The 26,083-nt window shown below is 41.7% G+C and overlaps 1 protein-coding gene across 2 annotated transcripts in view; it reads left to right on the top strand.

Annotated features, from left to right (window-relative positions):
- CAP2 (cyclase associated actin cytoskeleton regulatory protein 2) overlaps positions 1 to 26,083 on the top strand; it is a 91,138-nt gene that overhangs the window by 6,419 nt on the left and 58,636 nt on the right. The window contains exons 1-3 of one of the 2 annotated variants that reach the window (XM_034762348.1): positions 7,143 to 7,233; positions 7,544 to 7,679; positions 10,836 to 10,936. Coding sequence is in view for 1 of the 2 variants with exons in the window: in XM_034762346.1 (XP_034618237.1) it covers positions 7,110 to 7,233; positions 10,836 to 10,936 (225 nt within the window). In the remaining variant the exon portion in view is untranslated. Of the gene's footprint in view, positions 1 to 7,108; positions 7,234 to 7,543; positions 7,680 to 10,835; positions 10,937 to 26,083 lie in introns of those variants that run through there. The other variant, XM_034762346.1, reaches the window with a different exon arrangement.

The following is a 26,083-nucleotide window of genomic DNA, read 5'->3' as shown; positions in this document are numbered from 1 at the left end:
CGGGCCAGGACCGGCTCCCGGCCCCGCGCCCCCCGGCCCGGCCCGGCCCCGCGCCCCCGGCCCGGTACCATGCCCCCGGCCCCGCGACCCCGGCCCGGCCCCGCACCAGCCCCGGCCAAAGAGGCCCCGGCTGAGCCCTCCCTCCCTCCCGATTTTCCCGGACATGCCCGGCTTTTGGGAATTTCCCCCCGGACGGGGATTTGAGCCCCCAAAAGCCGGACATGTCTGGGAAAATCCGGACATATGGTAACCCTAGTAAATAAGGTTTTTAAAATGTTTAAGAAGTTTCATTTAAAATTAAATTAAAATGCAGAGTCCCCCGGACTGGTGGCCAGGACCCGGGCAGTGTGAGTGCCACTGAAAATCAGCTCGCATGCCGCCTTCAGCACGTGTGCCACCATCAGCACACGTGCCATAGGTTGCCTACCCCTGCTATAGAGAAACAATCAAGTTTGCCCTAAGTGGTAGTAACAGCAACTTAACGGTTGCCAGTTCTGGAAGTTTTGCCTAGAGACTATTGTCTTCTTTCCTACCATGATTTTTTGTTGGTGGTGGTTACCATAATTCTGGCTGGTCAAAGAAGTGAAACCCGGACAGCTTCTTTGCATTGGGGAGCATACCCTTTTAAATACAGTAACTCCTCTCTTAAAGTCGTCCCAGTTAACATTGTTTCATTGCTGATCAATTAGGAAACATGCTTGTTTAAAGTTGTGCAATGCTCCCTTCGAACGTCTTTGGCAGCCGCCTGCTTTGTCCACTCCTTTCAGGAACAGCAGCCCGTTTCAGCTAGTTGATGGGGGCTTGTAACCAGGGTGGACCGGCAGCCCCCCTATCAGCTCCCCCTAAGTTCCCTGTGCTGCAGCCACTCAGCAGGCTATCAATTGCTGGACAGTTCAGCTGTCCCTCCCCCAACTGCTATGTGCTGCTCCTGCCCTCTGCCTTGGAGCTGCTCCCCGAGACTCCTGCTTGCTGTGCAGGAGGGAAGGGGGGTGCTAATGTCAGGGTGCCCCCTCCCCCCCGCTTACCCCTTCTCCATATAGAGTAGGGAGGGGACATGCGGAGAGCCTGGAGCAGCAGCTGCTGCTGCAACTTCCTGATCCACTTAAAAAGACAATGCACTTAAGAGTGAGTCAGCTTACTTAAAGGGGCAGTGTGCATCTCTCTCTCTCCCGCATACAAGGTGTGTCTGTCTCTGTGTGCTATGCTGTCTCCCCTCCCTCGTGTTCGTGCTGCCTTGTGTGAGAGGCTACATTAACAATGTGTTAACCCTTGAGGGCTCAGCCAAGTGCTAGTTCATCATTTAGCAGCAAGGCATTTCCTGGGAAATATCCCTCCCTCTTCCACCCTCTAACTTCACCACCTCAACCAAGCTTCACAATCATCATAGCTGTGAACAGTGTTAAATTGTTTGTTTAAAATGTATACTGTGTGTATATCTATAGAATATATAGTTTGTCTGGTGAAAAAAGTGTCCCCTGGAACCTAACCCCCCTCTTTACATTAATTCTTGTGGGGAAATTGGATTTGCTTAACATAGTTTCACTTAAAGTTGCATTTTTCAGAAACATAACTACAACGTTAAGCGAGGAGTTACTGTAGAACAAAGGCATATTAAAAGCACAAGTTAGATAAGGATTTTACCATTCAATCTTATTGGATGAGGTTGCCATGCTTCACTAGCTCCAACATCTGTGGCCGTATGCAGTATATTCTCCACAGTATATTCTCCAAGTTCAGCAGCGCAGTTTGCCTGCATACAGTAATCGGACTTGTGGCATGTAATTAAGTGGCTTGCAAGCCCTATAGATTTGATTACTTGAAAAGTATTATGCTAATACATGGCAAAGGGGTGCCTAAGAACACAGTATATCTATTGATGGGAAAAATACTTAAAATCTTACACTTCATTGTCACGAAGATTCATAGATTCTAGGACTAGAAGGGACCTCAAGAGATCGAGTCCAGGCCTCTGCCTGCATGGCGGGACCAAATACTGTCTAGACCATCCCTGATAGACATTTATCTAACCTACTCTTAAATATCTCCAGAGATGGAGATTCCATAACCTCCCTAGGCAATTTATTCCAGTGTTTAACCACCCTGACAGTTAGGAACTTTTTCCTAAAGTCCAACCTAGACCTTCTTTGCGGCAGTTTAAACCCATTGCTTCTTGTTCTATCCTTAGAACAGAATGAAGAGAAGCAAGTAAAGCAAGACAAAAGATAAGGAGAGAACTGGGAACACAGTGACATAAAAGGAAGCATAAGTGATTAGGAGGGTGTACTAAGAAATGGGTTGCCTTGGTTATTTTAACTCCATCAAATTAGCAATCCTTGATTGCTACAGTAGATCATTAAATAATGAACTTTTCTTTGTCACCACCATTGATAAAGCATTAAGAATTATTCAGCTGTGGATGGGAGGTTCCCCCCCCCCCTTTTTTTTAAAAAAAACCTAGATATTCATGTGTAATTAGAGAATAAACTGCTATTTCAAGGCATACTAAATATATATGCACATACTGTATTAAAAAATGTGAATCAGTAAAATATTTCAAAGACCTCAGCACATTCAGTGTGTGCATAGACAGACTCTTGAATAATTATCCTGGCATGTGCTATTGCTTACCTATAGTTATATGAGACTAAATTGGGATGTGATAAGAAACTTAAAATGTGTTTCTAATCTTAGTCTCTGTTTTGCTGGATGGGATTTTTTTTTTTTTAAATGAAAGCTCTCCCAATATTTTATATATTGTCAAAATATAAAAATGTCACACTGTCCTCTTGGATTTTTTTTTTTTAAACTTTAGTCTGTTGGACAAAACACAGGAAAGAGGAAGAGTGACAGAAAAGCCAAACACACAGTAGGTAGGCTCTGCAGTAGTAGGCAATTTGCATACCAACTCTATGGTGTCAGACAAAGGAAAAAAGCTTGGGGATAAGTAGGAGAAAACAAGGAAAGGTCAGGATTTTCCCTTCTCCAGAGAGGTCTTGTCTGATAAAAAGGCTTTTAAGATTCAACACTGTACCTGAAGAGTGTAACTCACAGAAAAAACCCTTTTGGATGCCATCCTGTATGCCTAGAATATATTATACTAAAAAGACTCATTTTTTATTAATAGAACATCAGTTTCTATCATCTGTATCCATCAAGATACAGCTATGAAAGTTCCTTTATACTTTGTACCATACTAGAACCAGTCAAAAGCTTCAAACACTGACATTTTTTTCCATTTCAAATTTTTAACCAAAAAACCCCCTCCCACACACATTTTTTGCCTAGTTTTTTCCAAGGCAGTTAAAGCTAGTCAAACTGTTGGCAAAAAAATCAAAATGTTATAAAAATGCAAAAGCATTTCATTAATTCTTTAAAAAATATTTAGAACATTTTTTCAGACAGCTGTCCTCTACACTTAGTAGCACTGTTCCTAAAACAACCTGCAACAGGGCCAAGGACAAAATGAGAAGAAAGCTCACCAAAGGCTCAGGTTTGAGTACAAAGTCAGCCTCTCTCTAGGTAGGGTTTTATTGCAGGGATTCTTGTTTAATCTAAATTGACATTAATTTGGCATGTCTCTAGCTACATTCTTTCCATGGAGTTAACATAAAAACAAAGTATTAACCATACAAGGTAGCACTTCTGTTTCTCTAACATGCCATATGTGAGCTTCTGGCAAACACACTGTTCTTATCACACTGTCTTCTATGAGAGAAATCCCCATTTTGTCTCCTCCTTCCACTTATGCTTTATAATGATGCAAACTCACTGCCCATACTCTTTTCCTTTTCTTCCTCCTACTCTTCCCTCCCACCCCTTTTAAGGTGATGGAACTAAATAGGTTCTGCTGCACTTAATTAGTCCCATTCTTCCTCTCCCCTCCCCCCTTAGTGTCTCTCTGACTGGGAATTAATCCCTAAAACCATAAGCCATTGGCTGGCACAGTGGGGTCTCATTTTATGAACAACCTGAGTGTGGGGAGCAGCAAAGATTTGGGTTCCTCACCAGGCAATACCAACACACCTGTAACAATGTAAAGGAGGTTACATGTCAATTACAGGGGAAAGTAGCTATTCTTTGCATTTCAGCTTATATTGGCTGTGTTCTATGATTGGATGCTCCTCCAGTTTGAGAAGAATACCAGGAACATGTTGGGATGTTTCTCCTAACTTTATATGCTATACTGCTTTCTTAGCTAGCAGATGAAACAAGCCTTCCTGATATAGATTGCTACATACTACTCTAAACCTGTAATACCTTTGTGGTTGACTTTAAGATGCTCCCTTTTTAGAATACTGGAGGCTTGGTTTTTGTATAGTTTGTAGTGCAGTTCCATCTTATCAGAGAGCAAATGCACGGGCCACTATAATTTGGAGACTATGATAGTGATTTCTCCAAGCAGTGCAAGGGATTTAGTTGCACAACTTCTAAAATGCATCTCATGAGGTTGCACTGGAACAACCGAGAGCAGAATTTGCCCTGCACTATCTGTAGTGTGGTGGAAATATGTGAGAAAGAAAGGACCCAGCTTGACTTTCAGATCTCAGGCTCATTTTGAAGGGGCTGGCAGCTAGGGAAAAAAAAACATCTTTGTAATTTTAAACTGAGTGAATATGGTAAGGAATCAAAAAGACCCACTAAACAAGGAACCCTATGATACTATTTTTACAGTTACTTTTCAGAGTAAAACTACACTTAAGAAAGGACCACCTTTCTTCTGTTCAAAACTGGAATCTTTGCTCTTCTGATTGTCATCATATTTTTTCACTTTTTTATTTTCTTATGTCATTGTGCTACTTACCCTCATGGACTCATTATAGCTTGTTTCTATTTGAGACAAAGCAATATGGTTTTCTCCCGTCAGCCATAAATAATGATAGCAGGAGCAGGCCCATTTGTGCTGCTCTTTCTTTGTCTGCTAGGTTGGCAAATATTTGAGATGAAGAGTGTCAAGAGAAGTTATTCTGCAGTTTTGTTCTTTAATGGTTACAGACATAAGTATATTTGTAGGTAGAGGTCAGATGGGGGTAGTGGAAGGAATGGTGATTCTATTTTAAGGTTTGCCTATAAAATATGCTCTGCCCATGTCTACATAGGCTGTGCTAGGCTCCTTGGGCTTGGAGAAAAAATAAATGGTGACCCCTTGCCAACACCACCCACTCGTGACACCAAAATGAAATATCACAGTAAATTGTGCAGGTCTATGACCCCCCTCTCCTTTCTTACATGCATGAAATAGTTAACAGCGTTGGTATTTAATTATCATCAGTGGGCATCTGAGTTAATACCCTAGTGAGCACCTTTCAGAGATACTGTTCCAGGTTTTTTCCAGACTCAGGTAGGGTATGTCTTTACTGGGAAGAAAAAGAAAGCTGTGTTTTTTACATCAGATAGTTGTCTTGACTTAGACTGTAGATGGTCCTTATTTCAAGATAATGAATCAGCCCAACCTCACTTTAGAGTATTTTACAACTTCACTTTTAGACCTTAGCACATGAGATTTGTGTAGAATGTGGAAGGAAGAGAGTCTGTAGGTTTTTTTAGGGGTAAACAATACTCATTTTAAGAAAAGGTTCTTATATTTTCACAAAATCTTGCACATTGTGGAATCTCTCCTGGTACCATCTATCTTATTTCATTCGGACAAAATATCCGGTATGTTAAAAAACAAACAATTTTTGGAATGTTTATGTCCAACTCACTCACTGGATATGCAGATTAAATTTTGCAAAAAGAACAATGCACACATCTATTGTAAGCAGGTTGAGTTCCCACCCTGCACCTAGCACAGTACACACGCACAGTGGATGTAGTCCAAGCTTACCCATGTCCAAGGATTTGCCTTTATTGCTAACATAAATAGGAACAAAATATAAACCTCAACCAACACTTTTTTTCTGAAAATGTCTGTTCCTAGGGTTTTTCCCTGTAGAATCCACTGGCTTTGCTTCTAGTTCCTTGTTCCCCAGTCACTCACAAACCTTATTAAACTACTAGGGTTGAGCTAAAAGGACCCATTAGCCTGACAGCCAAGGTGAATCAGCAGAAGAGCTCTGTATCTCTATGTAGGATCCTAATACCCTGTTACATCTTTTTAAAAAATTAAAAAGATGTAGTAATAATAATAGTAAAAACCCTCGTTGCATATTTGGCTATCTAATAATAGTACTTTAGACACACTTCCCACAGTATGGGGACCGGTAAGTAGCACAATGGTGTTTGTTCTGGTTGCTAGTGTAGCTTAATAAAATGTAGTTTGTTGGAATCTAGTATTACACATGTGGTATCTCTGAGGGATTAACACTTTTAGCAATTATGTTTATTAGGAAATAACATACGCATACCCTGGATGTCACTTACTTGGATAAAATGTTCACAACCTTAAATGGAACATGTGTGCATGAAACCTGTTAAGTAAATGATGAAGGGGGAGGGGTTCTATGCTTTCTGAAGCCTAGCTGTTTATTTGATTTGTTCACATCATGTACTTTTAGAAGGGAAAGAAGACAACATTAACTGATGAGAGGTCAGATCTTAAAGAAGCAAATACAAGACCATCTTGGTTTCTTGAATTGAAGCTGTATAGTCAGTAAAAACAACCAATACAGAATCTTACCACAGTATAGACAATGATTGGAAAGATCTAGGAAATCCAAGGAGAGAATGTACATTCACAACCTTTTAGTCCAGACTTAACTGCGTTCCATATTGTATCTGTAAATAGCAGGTACAAATGATTGCAGGCACAACCTTATGCCAACAATTATTTACAACTATATTTCAGTCACTTGGATATCCAAGTACCTAATTTACAGGTGCTGTCAGGCTGTGCAAGTAACCAAAATTGCACTGACCGTCATTTGTATCTGTCATTTGGAGACGTAAAAATAGAGACCACTCCCTTAAAATGTAACAGATTTACTGGGGAGGAGATTGTTTTTCTAATGTTGCGATGATGCAAGCTAAGTAGTTTTTATAAGGGACATCAGTAAACCTGTCCTTAGCCTAGAAATTGATGAAAGTTAAAATCACCAAAAACTACAGAAGAATGATAGTGCTGTAAAACCGTGCTCATATGCAAATGTCTAACATTGTTTTTGTCTTTCAGAATGGCGGAGACACAGGTGTTGATGGAGAGGCTGGAAAAAGCTGTAATTCGACTTGAATCATTGTTTTCAGATTCACACAAATCCATTGGAATGGAGTGTGGAGCTGTAAATGGAGTTAATGGAGGTATGAGTGGCTCTTTCAAGAACTGCATGCCTTTTTTTGGAATGCCAGATATATAGCCTGTAAGTGGAGCATGTTTTTTGTTCCAAGAAAGAAAGAACAATCCCAGCCCCTTGAGAGCTGCACATTAGCAGAAAGCAATTTTTTTCTTTTTTGTAGACTCAGTTGGAAAATGTCAGGAGGCAACCTTAATCTTAATCTTAATCATACATTAGCATGCCCTAGAAAATTCAAGATTTGAACTAGTCTTAAATATATAGTCCATATTTCAAGCTTTATTGCTCTTTCTGTTTTACTGTTTATATTGTTACAGAGCACTCACCAGTTGAAAATGTCTGCTGGGGCTAATTAGCAGAAGACATGAGTGTTCCTGAAAAGTCAGAACATACATTTTACTGAAGAAATCAGCAATCAGGATTTATTTTCCAGCTCCTGAATTGAATTTCACTGTGCGGAAACACTGCATTGAATAGCTTGATCCCCTTAATCACAGCTGAACTTGTTCATAAGCATTTGCTCACTAATTGCTGCCACCAGCGCAGCATTGGCCTTATTTGACACTCTCTTTCATCCTCTGCCCCCAGAAGTGCATCTCCAAAGCCCTCCAAACAGAGGAAGGAAGGCTAGGATCCCAATCTACCCACGCTTGTCTGTACCATGTTGCCAAGCCATACTTACTCACACTGTGCAGATTTTAAGTTAGACATTTGGTTGTCTTTGACATTTCCAGGTTAAGCAAAACTGCATGAGCGAATAGTCAAACAGGAACACATGACCCACACAGAAGCTGGGAAAATAAGTAACTATTAAGAACTATGTATTTTCAAAACATAGGCTCCAATCCTGCAATGAGCTTCATGTGGGGAAGACCCCTGCATCCACAGAAAGGTCACTGCAGGATTGGAGCCATTGTTACTAAGGTCCCTGTTCTAATTATTTTAATTGCAAAGCCACATCTACCCATTACATTTGCACAACCCTGTGCCTATGGGGCCAGCTACATCAGATGGAGGATTCACCACTGGGGAAAGTGCTGCTTTTAAATCCTGGCTGGGCTGCGCAGGAACTCAACCAGCAAAGCCTGTCTGTGAGAGGTTGTAAATCAACACATCTCCCAGCTGGTCTGGCCCTGCCTGTTCTGGAGACTGCATCTGTCAGTCCCAAGTTTCCTGGAGGAGCAGGGGCTACAGGATATTCCCTGTATGGCACTCCTGCCACAGGCAATTACCATAGATGTGAGCTCAGAACCTAGGCTGTGCTGGCAGAGTGCATAGAGCCCACATCATGTGCAGTGTCACACTCAAGCAATCCGTGAGTTTGGAGAGATGTATCAGTTCTAGCAATAGTGTTGATTTTAGGCCATTGTTATGTGTGTGGTGCCATGAGCACAGCTATAAGTTATATGCCTGTGGTGGTATGTTTCAGGGCAGGTTCTCACATTCCAAATAGTCTCTATGGCTAAACATGATGGCCCAAGTTCCTCACCGGGGATGAATGTGGCTCAGTAACATGACACATAGAGTTCTCCATCTGTATTTATTCACGCCACTTTTAACGGTGTCCCTCAAAGATGGAGGCTCTGGGCATACCATGTTTTAAGCCACGTTATCGCTTAATAGTTAGATCTTTACAGCTGCACCTGTTTTATAGGCTAATTAGCAGAAGACATGAGTGTTCCTGAAAAGTCTTTATTTCCTTTAAAACAGGAACTCATGTAAAAGAGTATGTGTTCTTTCATAGCAATGACCCAAATAATTTACCATTGCTTACTTCGGAATATATGTGTGATCAGTTAGGCTTGAATGTATATTTTATTCCATCTTAGTTGGTTAATATTTTTATCATACATGGCACGGGGGAGGAGAGTACACATTTTGGTCCTGAAGATCATGGTGGCAGGCTTGCAGGAAAAACATGCAGTTTCTGAATTACAGAGAGATCCACAGCGAACTCTAGGATATGGTCTCAGAAATCAGCAGTTTTGCTTCCTAAAAATAGGTATAGCTGTGTTCTGACTTTCTACAGTGTTAGTGCACTTGATGGGCTGCTCTTTGAGTCTCTGTGCTCCAAAATAAAAGCTTAAAATGAGCGTCGTGGAGACTGGCATGGATTTTTACGAAGAATATAAATGGGCTTTGGAAAACATTTTCTTCTCCACCATAAAAAACTTTGTGTGGTAGGTCCCACAAGAAACTTACACATAAACATTTAAAATGGATGAAAGCCCAGAAATTCCTTAGAATTAAAGGTGAGAGGAAAAGTAAGTGACATAAGGAGAACAGGACAGCCTAGGCATTCCATCAAGCAGCTTAAGCACAGAACGCTAAACACAGGCAATTCCAAGTCCTCATTGTCAAAGCTAGTGTTTTCTGTCAAAGGGCCAAAATGCTGTTACTGCAAAAAGAGCTTTCAGGGTTATTAATCAGGGTTCTGCAGTAGTGCAGTGCCAACTGGTTAAGACAGCATTGGGCAAAGCCCGGTGTCCCTTCAGAACAGGCTTTACTTTTTACCAAGTAGAGGGGAAGCTCAGGGAGAGAGGAAGGGGAGAATTTTGACCCTGATTCTGCAAAGCACTTGAGTGGCTTAAATTTACACATGTGCTGGATGAGGGCCATAGAGAGGATATATCTCCATAGAGAGGATATATAGACGGCATATCAGGGAGCGAAAAAGGGACTGGAAAATATCCAAGAAAAGATTACTTTCTCTGGCTTAAATGATATATAAGGCTATTCAGAAAGCCAGTTTGGTGTAAGAAACTGATTCTTACCTGGGTTTCCCAATAGTCAAGACAATACACGTCCAGTTTAAATAGAATCCATTGTATCAGGATACAGTAGTATACTCTATATGAAAAATCATGCTTGTACTCATCAGCTTGGTATGTTAAAAGTCACATAGTCATTGAGATTAATGATTTAGTAAAGTTAGCTTTTTTCCAGTCACTGGAGGAGGTTTTATCATTAATGGAATTTGCAGTTTTGCAAACTCAGACTATGAAACAAGGAGATTCCAATGCTGTGCTTCCAATGCTGTGCTGATACTGATCGCTTAGGAACTGGTTTCCCTATATCGTAGAATTGCACTATTGCCATATTGAAGCCCCATCTTCCTAGAAATAAACATTGTTTTTTAATGTCTGCCAAACAATTTATAAAACTTCAGGAAAGGGTGTGTGGAATAAACATAGCAGTGGTTCAGTACAGATTTCTTTAAGAGGGTGATACTTGTTTTATGTATATTAATAGCACTGTGTCAATAAAAAGGTCTAAATCATGGTTATCTGGCCATTCTGACTTTGCAATATTGAAGAATATTTATTTTAGCACCTGTTATTTTAGCACAAAGGCAGGTAGCCACATACAGTATACAGATTACATTATTTTCACACGGCTAGCCAGGTTCCGCTGGGAGCAAAATTGTTTGGTTGTTGCTGGAAATAATGGTTATGCATTAATTTTTGCTGATTTTACAAGTCAGTGAATATGGCAAAATATTACATTTTTTCCCCATTTCTACAGTATTTTTCTCTCCAGCAGCAAAGGACAGTATCACAAATTACTGACTTTATGAACTGGTTGTAATGAAATGCCTTTCTCCCAAAGGTATAGCACCGTACGTAGAAGCCTTTGACAGACTGTTAAATGGGACCGTGGCTGAGTTTCTCAGGAATAGCAAGGTCCTTGAAGGTGATGTGAAGATACATGTGAGTATTTTCCCATTTCCCCCCAATATAACTATGGTTGTCTCTAAATACACAAAACCTCCTCTACTAGTCTTGACTGTGGAGAGGGCGATGGAATTCTCATTGCTGTTGCTTTAATTATTATTAGTAGTAGTTCCCAGAGATCTCAATCAGATAGAACCACATTGTGCTAGTGGTTGTATGAACACAAAATATGATACAGTCCCTGTCCCAAAGAGTTTACAATCCAAGGCAGTAATGTAGAAAAAAAAAACCTTACACATATGCCTTAGTATACACAATATGAGTAGTCCCATTGCATACAGTTCAGCAAGAGCATGAATGTTTGCAGGATTGGGGCCTAATTAAAGACAAAGTCCAACAAATGAGTAAAAAGCAATATGAAGTAAGGAGGATCCAGCACCACTAAGATCACATGAGTACAGAGGTATTAATGTGCACAATTCGGTTCCAGATCTTAAGTTTTGGGGTTTTTTTTATTTTATTCCTCATCTACTTTCTTTATTTTCAGGACTTTTGCCTATTTTGTTTTAAATTATTAAATTGTTTTTAATCTGCCCAATTTTTTATATCTATGCCTGTTTCTTTTTTCTTTTGCCATAAATTTTGTAACAAGGAATTTTTATAAAGACAAAGTTAGTTCACATTGAATGTGGTCATGTTATGTGCTGAAACCTCCCTTTTGTGATCTGGGTTTTAATTTTTTTTACACTGTCTTTTCTAAAATTCAGTGACAATATACTCCCATTTATCTGAACCCTATTATCCAAACCTCCACATTATCTTAATCCCTTCTGGTCCCCCAGCATGAGATACATAACTCTCTGTAGCATATATCTCATGCTGGGGGACAAGGAAGGGATTCGGATAATGAGGAGGTTTTGATAACAGCACAGAGACCCCTGGCCACGACTTCGAGGAGGAGCAGGAGGAGGAGCCCCCCGGTATGCTGCTCATGGGAGTGAGAGGAGCCCTCTGCAGCCCTGCTGTCATGGGAGTGAGTGAGCAGCACTGCAGAGGGCTCCCTGGGCAGCTGCAGGGCCAGTTACACCCATGCCCTGTAGGCGCAAGGTACAGGGAAGGCTGGGGTCCTGGCAGGGCAGAGCAGAGTCCTGTATGGGGATCTCTGCTGTGCCCCACCAAGACCGCAGCCTCCCTCCCTCACCTTGCACCTGCAGGGATCAAGTGTCACCCCGTCCGTGGCAGTGCAGGGAGCTCCCGGCCCTGGGAGAGACCACCCTGCTGCCGAATGACTGAATGGCCCCTGCCCTCGATTATCTGAACTCCCAATTACTGAGATAAAATCTGTGTCCCCCACACTGTTTGGATAATCAGGAGTATACTGTATTTTCTGTGGCAGAGGGACAAAGGATGGATTCATCTGATCACAGCTTGCAACATCCTGTCTATCGTGGTAATGTCATAAAGCTACATGCAAATGGGGGGCTCATCACTCAAAGTCAGTTAGCTGATCTGAGTTGGGGGTGAAAGTGTGTCAGGGATTTTCCCTCATCTCAAGAGAGCTGTGCGTCAATGCCTTTCCCCATATGAATTAATCCTTGCCTAATTCATTGCTGCTGCTACTCTACCCCACAAACCCTGCAGCAAGGAAAACATGCAGCTTCCACTGAGTTTGCAAAGCAAGGGTATCTACTTTACTCTCACCTTACAGGCTGAGAGCATCACCTTCAAAAGACCCTTACACCCAGTCTGCTCGAGGAACAAGAGTTCTGAGGTTGCTCTCTGAACTGGGTCTCTTGTATGGTTTTATACATTATTGTCCAATAGGGTTAGAGTGCCTCGGTCAGGAAGCTCTAGCATATTGGAATGGGTCAGGAGATCAGGTGGATCCAGAGTCTGACTGTCTTTAGAAATTGCTGCAAAACTTTGCTCTTCGAAAAAGTCTTCCTACCATAAGAATGACACTCCCAACACTTCTAGCCTGAAACCCTACCAGCAAAAAATAAAACAAAACAAGAAAAAAAGGGAGGGGACTCCTAGGTGCTGTGGGAATACAAATTATAAAATAATAATAAAATATTTTTAAAAACAAAAACCAGGCCCTAAGCAGAGATTTGACCTCAAAAATAGAGAAGTGCTAGAGCCACCATGAAGTTCACTATGAACTTCACTTTTGCAATTGATGGGCAGCAGTATAAAACCCCATGATAAATAGGAAGACTTAGTATTGCATCCTAACAAACAAACAAAACAATGACATGGGCTAATTTACATATGGAATCCCAAATCTCCTCTATGGTAATGGGTACACTGCAAAGCCAGCCACAGAACTCTGCTAATTGAGTAAATCCACTCTAATCTGACCACCATTTGACATACACAATTTAGTCCACTTAAAAGAATACTTAAATGAAAAGATTTAATCTTCCTGAATGTGTGGGCAGTTCTGGCATATTGTGGGTGCTACTGGAATACAAATACAATAATAATAAAGAGTGTTTGTTCAGAGCTACGGAAACTATTAGCAAGTTTCCATCATATAAAGAAAATGGGATTCTGTTTGTAACCTATTAAAATATTCTGAAATTTTAGTCTCTGAATTTACAACATGAAATGCAAACCATAGTTGCCTTATGTTTCTACTTGCTGCTGCAACAACATCTGTGCTTTACCTTAACAAGCAGAACGAGGAGTGTTTTTCTTCTGGGTGTCTTATAGACCATGTGTCCTAAGCATTATGCTTGCAGCTGCTGTCTCTTTCACATAATGAGCTGAAGGGAAGGTTGTATTTTGTTTCAAAAAACACCTGTTGCCTAGAAAACCTCACATACCTGATTGATCAGGATGGTAATATGAGAGAGCGCTCACAGGGGATGTTATATTATGCTAAAGAAATAAGGGATTTAACGTGATGCATTTCATGTTGATTGCTGTAAGAACGGTGTGGTTTGCCTTTCTGATGAAAGGAAGAGTACAGCTACATCTAATGTCCGCTGCAGTGCCCCACTCCTATGTTTTTCTGAGCATACTGTATGCTAGTCTTTGGAAAGAGAACAAAATAAAAAAGAGGACTGATAACTAGCTTTTGTAAGCCATGCTGAACATAACAGTGCAGTGGATTTCAGAAAGATTAGTTCACTAAAAAAGAGTTCAGCGTAGACCCAAGCCAATTAGTAGTAGAATGGTTTTGAATTCAAACTATAGCATGTCTAGTGATGATTACTTTGGGAGGTCAACTGCATTAAAATAGCTAACCACATTAAAAACCAAAAGCTAGGATTTTTGTATAGCCTATTGAAAACAAGCTATATTAAACGTTTATGGCCAGATCTTTGGCCTTGCTCTGCTCCTGTGGTGATGCATATTGGCCACAAAACTAGTGTAACTGTCTATCTGGGTATTTAATCCATGCCTCTCAGAGCCCCTGACATAGTGAAGCTGCTCTAACTTGAGTCCAAGGATGAAAAGATCCAAGGAATCAAGGGAGTGCAAAGGTGGCCTCCTGGTTTAAATTGCACCTGTGGAGATATTCCAGCAGCCACAGATAGCCGGAGCAGAGTTGCATCAGCTCTATCCCCTTTTGCCTGGCCATATCCCCTCCTCCCAGGACTGTGATGAGGGTGACAAAGAGCCAGCTGTGCCAGATCTATTCTACCTAGTGATTCTGTTACATTGAGGAGACTGGTCAGGCAGTATAAAGGGGCCGAGGACCTGGCTTTGTCAAGTGTTCAGTAGGAGTCAGTTTGTGTTGGTTATGTGGGAGTCTGATATCCCAGGCTACGGGATGCTTTGGCTCAAGCAAGTTAGAATAATGATGTACAAGATAAGATGTACAATGTAATGATAAGAATAGAACATACAAGTAGAGAAGTCTTCTGAGGTAAGGTGTGCATGCCGTAAGATTGGCATATGACAATATTTCGTAGGACACATGATGGAAAAGAATTACAGTCTCCTTGTCAAACACATTGTATGATACGTGTTACTGTATTCAAAGAATTGGTTATCTGGTTAACTCTAATCATAGTTCCCTTTCCTCACATTCCAACTTATTTAGTCCATAGAGGAAAAGGTTACTGGTCTCTCTTCACTTCCAGGTTCTACTGTTTCTGCCAGAGAAACAGTATGCAGTCCCTAGTGGCACAAAGTGTATCTGAAAAGTGGTTGCAGTGTCTCAAGACACTTCCTCGTCCCTCCCTCTCTCCCCTCCAGCAGGGGTCCTGGAGCCAACCAGGAAGAGGCATGGAGTATGCCCACAGGCTGTGCTGATTTAGCCAATCCTTTGAGCAGCCTCTGCTTGTAGGGCTCCTATGGAGCCCTGGCTGTCCTTCAAAGCTGCCTTCCCTTGGCAGTACCCCTGGGATGAAGCTGTCCCTGCTGGCATGCAGGGGAGGGGATGGGGTGATTTTTATACATACATACACGAGCAGAAATTAATCAACCCCCCTGTATATTGTGTGTGACATTTAAATTGGGTTTCTCTGTAGTTTCTTGAGAAGAAAGATCTTGAAGTCATTATGGATAGTCCTCTGAAAACATCCACTTCATGTGCAGTGGCAGCCAAAAAAGCTATCAATGTTAGGAATTGTTAGGAAAGGGATAAATAACAAGACAGAAAATATCATAATGCCTCTGTATAAATCCCTGGTACTCCCACATCTTGAATATTGCATGCAGTTCCGGTTGCCTCATCTCAAAAAAGATCTATTAGAATTGGAAAAGGTACAGAGAAGGGCAACAAAAATGATTATGGATATGGAACAGTTTCCATATGAGGAGAGATTACAAAGACTGGAACTGTTCGGCTTGGAAAAGAGATGATGAAGGGGATACATATCCAAGGTCTATAAAATCATGAATGGCATGGAGAAGATGAATCAGTAAGTGTTATTTACTCCACATCACACAAGAACTAGGGGTCATCCAATGAAATTAATAGACAGAAGGTTTAAAACAAACAAAAGGAAGTACTTCTTCACACAACACAGAGTCAGCCTGTGAAACTTGTTGCCAGGGGGTGTTGTGAAGGCCAAAAGTATAATGGTATTCAAAAAAGAATTAGATAAGTTCATGGAGGATAGGTCCATCAATGGCAGTTAGCCAAGATAGTCAGTGATGCAACCCCATGCCCTAGGTGTCCCTAGCCTTTGACTTCCAGAAGCTAGGAGTGAACGATGGGATGGACCACTTGATGACGGTCTGTTCTGTTCATTCCCTCTGAAGCACCTGGCATTGGCCACCGTCGGAAGACAGGATACTGGGCTAGATTGACCATTGGTCTGATCCCGTATAGCCGTTCTTATGTTCTAGGAAGGTCTTGTAGTTAAGACACTGGCCTGGGACTTAGAAGATCTGGGTGCAGTTCCTAGCTCTTCCACAGATTTTTTGTGTGACCTTGGGTAAGTCACTTAGGCCCAGATTCTCAAAGGTATTTAGGTGCCTAACTCCCAATAAAAATAAATGGGAGTTAGGTGCCTACATACCTTTGAGGATCTGGGCCTTAATCTCTGTTCCTCATCTGTAAAATGGGGATAATAATCCTTCTCCCCCACATACTTTCTCTATTTAGATTTTAGATAGTTCAGGCAGGGACTCTCTCTTGCTGTGCATATACACAGCACTTAGCACAATGGGTCCCCAATCTCAATAGAGGCCGCTAAGCACTACTCCAGGGCTGGAGCACCCATGGAAAAAATCAGCGGGTGCCCAGCACCCACTAGCAGCCAGCTCTCCCTTTACCCCCAGGACCTCCTGTCCGCCAATCAACTCCTCCCCCTCTCTCCCAGCGACTAATGCGAGAAACATAGTTATGTGGGAGACAGACAAGATTGTCCATGATCTTTGCAGGTTGTTGTATCCTTGCTTTGTGCTGTTCGCATTTTTCACAGAAGGTATTAATGCGCCTTGCTTCAAAACAGTTAATGGTGACATGACATATCTGCAGCCATCTTGCTCTGTCGTGGGCTGTTGCTTCCCAGTTGTTGGAATCAACCTGATATACTTTCACGTTTGACTTCAGTGTGTCTTTATATCATTTCTATTGGCCACCACGAGAACAGGTACCTTGCATTAGATGACCATAAAATATGACCCTAAGTATTCTCAAGTTGACAATAGAACGAGATGCCCAGACTAATGCAGCTGAGCGTTTATGAGCATGCTTTGAATGCCAGACATCTGACAACGATTCAGGATTTTGATATTGGGAATCTTGCCCCACCATTTGCAAATGGACCAAACACAGCACATGTGGAACTGATCCAAGTTTCCAAATCATTAATAATAATTAGACTAAGATAAGGTAACTTTATTTTTCTTCATGTTGGTAACTACTATAAACAAAATAAGTAATAATCTACATCTGTTCTTGACAAGCATTTTACTGAAAGATATGACACTCCCTGTACTCAAATAATCTATCCTTTACAGGGAGATGTGTAGAAGTAGACAATGGACTTTCATGGTCATGATTTTTCAACAGGATCTCCTCTCTATGATGGGCAGAAAACACTGTTACAATTTATATTGCCTAATTTAACCATGTACTATCAAACCTATTATTTGGCTGATTCCTCATTAACAAGGCAATGTGCTTACAGGGCAGCAGAATGCACATGTGTACTCTCATGTTGATCTTGCTGTGCCCACAGGCTGTGTGGTTTCAGGCATTGTGCTAAAAGTTGAGTCAGGACTCAAAGTAGAGAATGATGTCAGTCTGCCCAATGAGAAGCATGCAGCGGGGCTGTCTCTCAGCTGTTGAAAGCAAACACTAGATAGAACCGTTTTTAGGGTAGGGAAACAACAGAGCAAAAGAAAAAATAATGAAGCAAAAATATTTTTAAAATATCCAAAATACACTTTCATAAAATAAAGAGAAAATTAAATAAAAAATAGTCTTAATGTAATGTTGATTGAAAAAAATTAAATATTAAAAAAATCCAGAAATTCTCAAAGTTCCCAATGCAATACCAACATTAACATTTGGAATTTCCTGACTTTTGATTGCTTGGAAACAGCTCCCATGGAAGTCAAACAGAATCTTTCTGTTGATTTTAATAGCAAATTGGATTGGGTTCTTTGTTGGAAGGGTTACCTTAATGTTGCAGTAATGCCAGTTTTAGCTTAAAAAGGAGGAGAAAAAAAGTCCAACAGACACTGCTTAAAATCTTGGGAAATGGTGCCCAGCATGCCTAGCTGTGCATTGCTGGCACCAGAAGCATGCACCTCTAAGTTTTAAGGGGGGGGGGGGAGAAATTCTACTGGGAGTGCTCCAGATGGCATTTAAGTCAAGTCAGAACATTAAGAACCCACAGACAAAAATAGTCAATTTATCAACAATTCTATACAACAACCTGCTTCCTTAGGCTTGGATTCTGCATAAATTTACACACATGCTTAAGCATTTACATTGTCCCACTGAAACCACTGGGACTGCTTGAGGGAGGCAGTAAGGTTAAACACATGCATAAGCGTTTGTAGGATCATGACCTTAGACTGTAAGCCTCTCAGGGCAGGGACAGTGTCTTCTGTGTTTGTACAACACTGGATATTGTGGGATCCTTATCTCAAAATGGATATTGACAAAATAGGAAAGTTCAGACAGAGGCAGATTAAGTTTTTGTGGGGCCCTGGCCAGAGCAAGTGGGGGGCCCTCCCAATGGTCCCGCCCCCATTCCGCTCCTTCTGCTTGTGACCCCGCCCCTGGCCCCACACCATTCTGCCCCGCCCACTGCGGCCCCTGTTTGTTCCTTTCTACCACCCCCCACTGTGGCCCCAAGACTGGAGAATTCTGTTCCTTTGCCACGGCCCTGGGGCCGCAGTGGGGAGTGAGAACTCCCCCAGCCCTGAGGCTGTGGCAGGGAGTCAGAGCTCCTCCATCCCGGGGCTGCAGCCAGGGTCTGGGTGCTGGGCGCTTCTTCTGTCGGGGATTAGCGTCAGGGTGTTGGGACTTCCCCTGCCCCATCCGCCCTATGGTATCTGCTGGAGTCTGGGCGCTGGGGCTTCCCCCACCGCCTTGTGCTTCTGCCAAAGAGTTGGATTGGGGCATGGGGGCTTCCCCCGCCTTGCCAGGGCTCTGGGCTTCTGCCGCCCCACAGCAGATGTCTGCTGGGGCGGGGTGACCATTTTCCAGGGCCCCCCAATTGGCTGGGGCCCCTGGACACGGGCCCTGTCGGCCTGTTGGCTAATCCACCACTGGGTTCAGAAAAGAGTTACAAGAATTATTTGAGATCTGGAAAATCTGCTTTACAATAAGAGATTAAAGAAGCTTCATCTGTGTAGTTTACCCAAGAGAAGGTTATGAGGTGACTGGAAACTGAAGTAGACAAATTCAGATTAGAAAGAAGGTGCAGGTAACAGTGAGGGTAATTAGCCCTGGAAAAATTTAGGAGGGATGTGGTGGATTTTCAGTCACTTGAAGTCTCTAAATCAACATTTGAACTTTCAAATTTCAGCAATTTTTGAGGTCTCTCTTATGATAAAAATTGGGGGTGAGAATAGAAAATAATGTTGTCAAGTTTTTTTTTTTTGTAAGTCTCAAAACAGCTGAACATAATCAGCTTCAGTTTAAAACAAACATCTTCTGTACAGAAACCAAGCATGTAAAATATTAGCCCATAAGAAGAATTTTGGGGGAAGTCACAAGTAAGTAAAAATAGGGGTTGGGTGGGATTATGATGTTCTAACTTGAGCCTTTTCTGCATTCTTAATTCTAGAGGTGGCACCCTCAACCCTGCTCTGTCTCCTTTTTGCTTGGTTAAAGGGCCTGAGTTTCATAAAGGGGTCCTAAAAGCCCTGGTTGCAGCTGGGGGAAGGTTCCTTTGGCACACGCACTGCAGAAGACAGCTGTAGGGTTGCCTTCCAAGGAGTCCATTCTAAGCCCCAGGATAGGGGGCTTGGCACGGGTGGCACTGCAGCAGGCAGACTTTGAAGGTTCACAGCCATTAGGACAACGGTTCCCAAACCTTTTCCCTGCATGACCCCATTTTCAGATGTATTGTTTCCTATGATCCCAGACAGTCTGAAGGATGCCATTTTAAAACCCTGTCCTTGAACAGCATCACCTTGTAGGTGCAAGATCAGGCTGCACGGAGGATGCCATTTTGTTCTACGCACCAATGGTGTCCACCCTGGAGTGTGATCTCGCATACACCATACAGACGAGGTCATGCTGTACGGAGGATTCCATTTTACAATCCTGCGCACTCAGGATTGCTAACGGAGCGACCCCACTAGAGGTCACGGCCCATAGTTTGGGAGCCACTGCAGTAGGGCAGCCCTCCTTAAAGCTCTTTTTTGCTGTGATGCCTGTCAAAAAAAATTGACAATGGTGAGGCTGCTTCGTGTTCTGAGACCACTGCATATCATGCTGACCAATACTGTCTCATTGTTTCCTTGCACTCCCCTATCTGTCTGCATGTACCTATTGCTTGTTTCTTGTCTTATACTTAGATTATAAATTCCTTGGGGCATCTTTTTTTCCCTGTGTTTGTAGAGCGCCTAGCGTAGTGGGGTCCTTGTCCATGACTAGGGCTCCTAGGAGCTATGGTAAAATAAATAATAATAAGTCCTGAGAGGCCATACCTTAGACAGCCCCAAGGCTAACTTATGCTGGGGACCTCTTCAGCCCCAGACAGCCCAAGATTGGGAGAGTGCAAAGGTGGGTTAAAGCTGCTATAGCCATCCATCCTTCTAGAATGGGAGTTCTGTTCCTGTCACAGTGCTAGCAGACTCCTATGGAGTCCTCACCAAAATAGAAGCTGCCCTGATCCAGCAGAAAATCTGAGGGAGAATGGCAGAATCAGTATTACCTGCCCTCCCCATCAGGGCGAGCTCCCCGCATCAAGCTATAGTTGACAGCTTCTTGCACCATTGAATCTGTCCCATGGTTTTAATTTCTCTCACAATGAAGGAGAATGTATTATTATTTTTTCATCTCAGAGCTGTAGTGCTACAGTACTGAGCCCAGTTTTTCAAGTTGAGAATAATATACCCCTCAGTGTCCATTTTTACAGCTTTTCCTCTGATGCTAAACAGTGGTTCCCCTCTCTTATGTTTGATTGAAGTTATTTGTTTACAGGCTGTGAACAAGCTTTTTCATTAATTTTCAATCTCATTTTCTCCAGGAACCATGTGCCCTCACTGCCCTGCATAACTCCTTTCTCCCCTCCCCCCCCCCCCCCCTTTTTTTTTTTTTTTTTTTTGTAGTTGGTGGCTGCAACTGTTTGAGTCGCATAGAAATGCTGGGTTTGGAAACTGGGGGTTATTCATTGCAGTCAGCAGATATGCAAACAATGAGTTCAGAATCTGGCTCTTCAGTTAGTTTCTAGAAAAAAGGAGTTCAATGAATAATGAGCATTAACAAGGCACAAGAGAAACTGATGTGCAGTTTGAATGTTGTTTTAAATAAGCTGGGAGTGATGTTGCAGGAGGGGGGAGCGACTGGTGTTGTAAATGTGCATTTGCCTCTCTTTGTTCAGATTGAAGCATATTATCAGTATGTCCAGTTTCATGAATGCTGGAGAGTTAATTTGGATGGAACAATCCTGTTGTTGCTAACTTCTGTTATCATATGACATCATAAACTAAACTATGTCACTTCATAATCAATCTGAACTATGCACACATACACACAAAAACACCACTGGGTAATGCCAGAATTTATTTAGTTATTTACAAATTTAATTTCACATTTCTCCCCAACTCCTGGAGGTGCAGTAAAATAGATTGGTGCAGGGTCTTGAAGTCAGTAGTTAAGTCTGAAATCTTTTTATAGCCTCCTATTTAAAGAATGACCTTAGGCCAAATTCTGCTCTCAGTTATATCACTGTGAACCTGGAATAAATCAATTTAATTCAATGGAGTTACTTTGAATTTACATCTGGTATAACTGAGGACAGAATTTAGTCTTATGAGCTTATTCTTATAAAATACCTGTTTAACAGAGACCAAGGGTGGTTGCAAAACTGCATATTTAATACCTTTCTTTGCAATCGATACTAAAAATTAAATCAGAGCCCAAAATATTCAAACATGATGCCTAAAAGTAGACCCCTACATTCATATTTAATGAATAGGGGCTGGTCTACACTACAAACTTGCATTGGCACAGCTGCATTGATGCAGCTGCACTGCTGTAGCACTTCTGGTGAAGACACTCTACGCCAGGGGTAGGCAACATATGGCACGCATGCCAAAGGGGGCACACGAGCTCATTTTCAGTGGCACTCACGCTGCTCGGTCCTGGCTAACGGGGCTCTGCATTTTAATTTAATTTTAAATTAAGCTTCTTAAACATTTTAAAAACCTTATTTACTTTACATACAACAATAGTTTAGTTATATATTATAGACTTATAGAAAGAGACCTTCTAAAAACGTTAAAATGTATTACTGGCACACGAAACCTTAAATCAGAGTGAATAAATGAAGACTCGGCACACCACTTCTGAAAGGTTGCCGACCCCTGCTCTCCCATTGACTTAAAAACTCCACCTCTGTGAGAGGTGGTAGCTATGTCGGGAGAAGCTCTCCCACCAACATAGTGCTATCTACACAGAGGTGTTAAGGTCAATATAACTATGTTGCTCAGGGGTGTAGATTTTTCACACCCCGAGCGATGTAGTTATACCTAAGTAAGTTTGTAGTGTCGACCTGGCCCTAGATAACTGGCCTGCTTTAGTGCTTTTCAGAGATCCTGAGCACCCGCAATTCCAAGTCAATGAGAACCCTGGGTACACAGCACCTCTGAAAGTCAGGCCACTCTTTAGCAGAAGGTACCTAAATACAGTTTTAAATGCCTTAACTTTAAACACCTACGTTTGTAAATTTTGGCCTGGGAGTCTTCCAAAACCATATAAATGGAAATCAAATACAAAGGAGCCAGGATTCTGACACCCTTACCCAACTTTCTCTGTGAGTTGTCCTATTGAAATCAGTGATACCATTCAAAGTGAGTAATGGTGTCAGAATCTAGACCTAGGTATATAGAAAATATAACATACACATGACTGAACAACGTAAGAATTCATTTGTCATGGATTTCTTTCTGAAGATAATACAAACGAGAAAAAATGAGCAATTATCTATTCTTTGTACTGAGGCATTTTGACAGATTTGTGATTAAAGAGAGAAAACCTCATCCCCTGTGTGTTGTCTTTCAGTTGGGCCTTTGGAGATCAGGAAGCCCAGTGAAGGTAGCAAAAAGAATATTTATGAAGAGAAACCTCAAAGAATGCCGTAACCTTTCAACTTTACACACATAATAGCTGAAGTTCACAGAACTTCTTTTGACTAAGTCTTCTCACAAAGACATGTTAAACTACAAATACAAGTGTCTGCAAATCATCTAATATTGCATTTCAGAGAAACCAATTGATCTGGGAAGCAGAGGAGGAAGTGCCACTGCTATTGCATATCATTCCCCACCTGCCTCCAAAACTCATTGAAGCCCCTCCACGGGAGTGTTGACTGTTGACCTCATCTTGGAGGGTCTATAGGTTTGGGTGAAATATCTATTTGCTAAGGATGCTTCTGGAAATAATAATGGAGGTTACTGAAGCTGTAACAGCAAGTAGAAGAACTAAAATATATGTACTAAAAATAGACTTGGCTATAGATTTTAAGCATTTAGTGGTAGAGACTTAGAGTGAAGCCTAGTAGAAGTCGGTATTATGTGCTTTCCAGAAGGTCATGAAATTTAGCAATATGTATCTTGTGATAGGTAGCAATGTATTGTATAGCAAACAGGTAAACTACAAAAGAATATATGATAGCATTTTAGAGGCTTTTTGCAATAAGAGCTAATGGCATTGCTATATCAAAACTATTGGAAAAGGGACTGACACAAATGGTTGGGTTAACTGTCTGAAATGTAATTAGGGTCAACTGGAATACCAAATATGCATAGGGGTCTGAGTCTTAATGAGATATGGTCCTGGATATATGTGGGGGGGCGGAATTGAAAAAGGTGTAGGAAAGGTTGTCAAACTTATCCATAGCTGGGACACCAGGATGATCACATGTGGTAACAGGGTAGGAAGCCTGGCCCAGCACCATCCTCTTGTGGAGAGCTCCAGTGATGGTTTCTTCCATCTTTGTTTCTAATGGTCTCCTCCATAAGGTTGTAAGTGTGCACAATGTAAGATTGTAAATATGAACAATGTAGGAAACCACTTTACTGTATTTATTCTTATGTGCATTGATTTTTCTGTTATTTCAATTATATTTGTATATAATAACTAAAGTTCAAAGTTTCCATGTGCACTTCACCAATTTCAGCTTCTTAATTAACTCTAAGTAGCCACCTTAATAAATAACTTGTTGTTTGTGATAGTTGCACATTGTACCCTAGATTAATCCCAGGCTACAGGGAGTTGGCCAGGGCCTGAATGTGTTGGAAGGGAGCAGGCTGGAAGTGGGAGCACATAGAACAGAGGAATGGCTGCTCTTCACATCAGCATGACCTCTCCTGAGTTTCTCCTCTACGTGTTGGAATCTTCTCTTAGAAAGGTTTCTGTGGCAGTGGCTGGTGAGGGATTACATAGCAACACAGTTCTTGTGGAAGCTAACCTGTCAGGAAATGATGAGAGCCATAGAATCGTAGAACTGGATGGGATCTCAAGAGGCCATCTAGTCCAGTCCCCTGTGCTCATGGCAGAACTAAGTATTATCTAGACCATTCCTGACAGGTGTTTGTCTAACCTGCTCTTAAAAATCTCCAATGATGGAGATTTCACAACCACCATAGGCAATTTATTCCAGTGCTTAACCACCAACAGTTAGGAAGTTTTCCTAATGTCCAACCTAAACCTCCCTTGCTGCAATTTAAGCCCATTGCTTCTTATCCTATCCTCAGAGGTTAAGGAGAATATTTTTTTCTCCCTCCTCCTTGTAACACCTTTTATGTACTTGAAAACTGTTATCATGTCCCCTTTGTTTTTTCTTCTCCAGACTAAACAAACCCAATTTTTTCAGTCTTCCCTCCTCACAGGTCATGTTTTCTAGACCTTTAATCATTTTTGTTGCTCTTCTCTGGACTTTCTCCAATTTGTCCACATCTTTCCTGAAATGTGGTGCCCAGAACTAACACAATACTCCAGTTGAGGCCTAATCAGCATGGAGTAGACCGGAAAAATGAACCAGTGCAGAGCACAGGGTCTCTGTGCGAATGACTCTAGACCCTTTGGTTTCTCTGAGATCTCTGTGGATCTCAGGTGATCTGCTAATTTTGGGGTCCATGCCCCTGTTCATTCTGCGGAGGTAAGCCCAGCCCCTGGGAAAGATACCACATAAACATTATGAGGAAAAGCTCATTGGGTTTTCAGTCCCCTACATGAATAATTCCCTAATACAGGACAATCAGGCCCTCAAAAGAAAAAATAGAAGTCTGCTCTCAGGTTTCTATGGGGAAATGAACCTGAGTTAATGATGCTCATTCCTTCTGCTTAAAGTCTTTGAGCTGCTTGGAACTGGGGCTAAATTTTTTTTTTTTTTTTAATGACTTGCTTTTAATCTGTCCCCTGCATGCACATGATTTTCATTCACTTCAGCGGGAACTGCATGCTTGCATGTGGGGATGGAATTTGGGTCCCTGTAATGCAAATGACTCTAGACTAAACTATTTGAATATTTGTGGGAAATAAGAAGGCATTGGGTACAGCAGTTTCCATTCCATATTAACCTGTTGGGGTAGTGGTAGTTTTTTTCCTCTCTTTATTCCCCTTTCACTGAACTGGCTGCCATTCTAGCCCACAACATCCAGTCAGAAAGAAGAGAGACATAACCTTTCCAAGATGCTGTCTATGCTGCTCTGTTGATGTATTTGCAGGCTGTGATGCATGTCCATCCATCCTTTTCTACCTGCTACCCTCAGGAATGATTCCAAACAAATCACACTGGTGTCATGTTTACTCCCTATAACCTTTGACATGGGGTTCGGAGGTTATTCCTTCAAATTTTGTTAAATGATTTCTGCTTGGAAAATCACATGCTAGTCTTGGTGGTCACTATTTTATAGCATTAGCATTTCACCTCAGGAATCGTGGTCTCAAATCATAGGTGGGTCACGAATGAAATAGCTATTTGCCCTTATCCATATCACAGAACTCATATTATTTGCCATGATAGACAGATTTTCTTTAGTTAAGAAAAACTGAGGACTAGAATGGCAGGATAGTGTATATTAGTA

The sequence above is a fragment of the Trachemys scripta genome, chromosome 2 (assembly GCF_013100865.1).
Source record: "Trachemys scripta elegans isolate TJP31775 chromosome 2, CAS_Tse_1.0, whole genome shotgun sequence".
Taxonomy (NCBI): domain Eukaryota; kingdom Metazoa; phylum Chordata; order Testudines; family Emydidae; genus Trachemys; species Trachemys scripta.
Note: the sequence above shows the minus strand (reverse complement) of the source record. Positions and strands in the feature narration are given on the sequence as shown.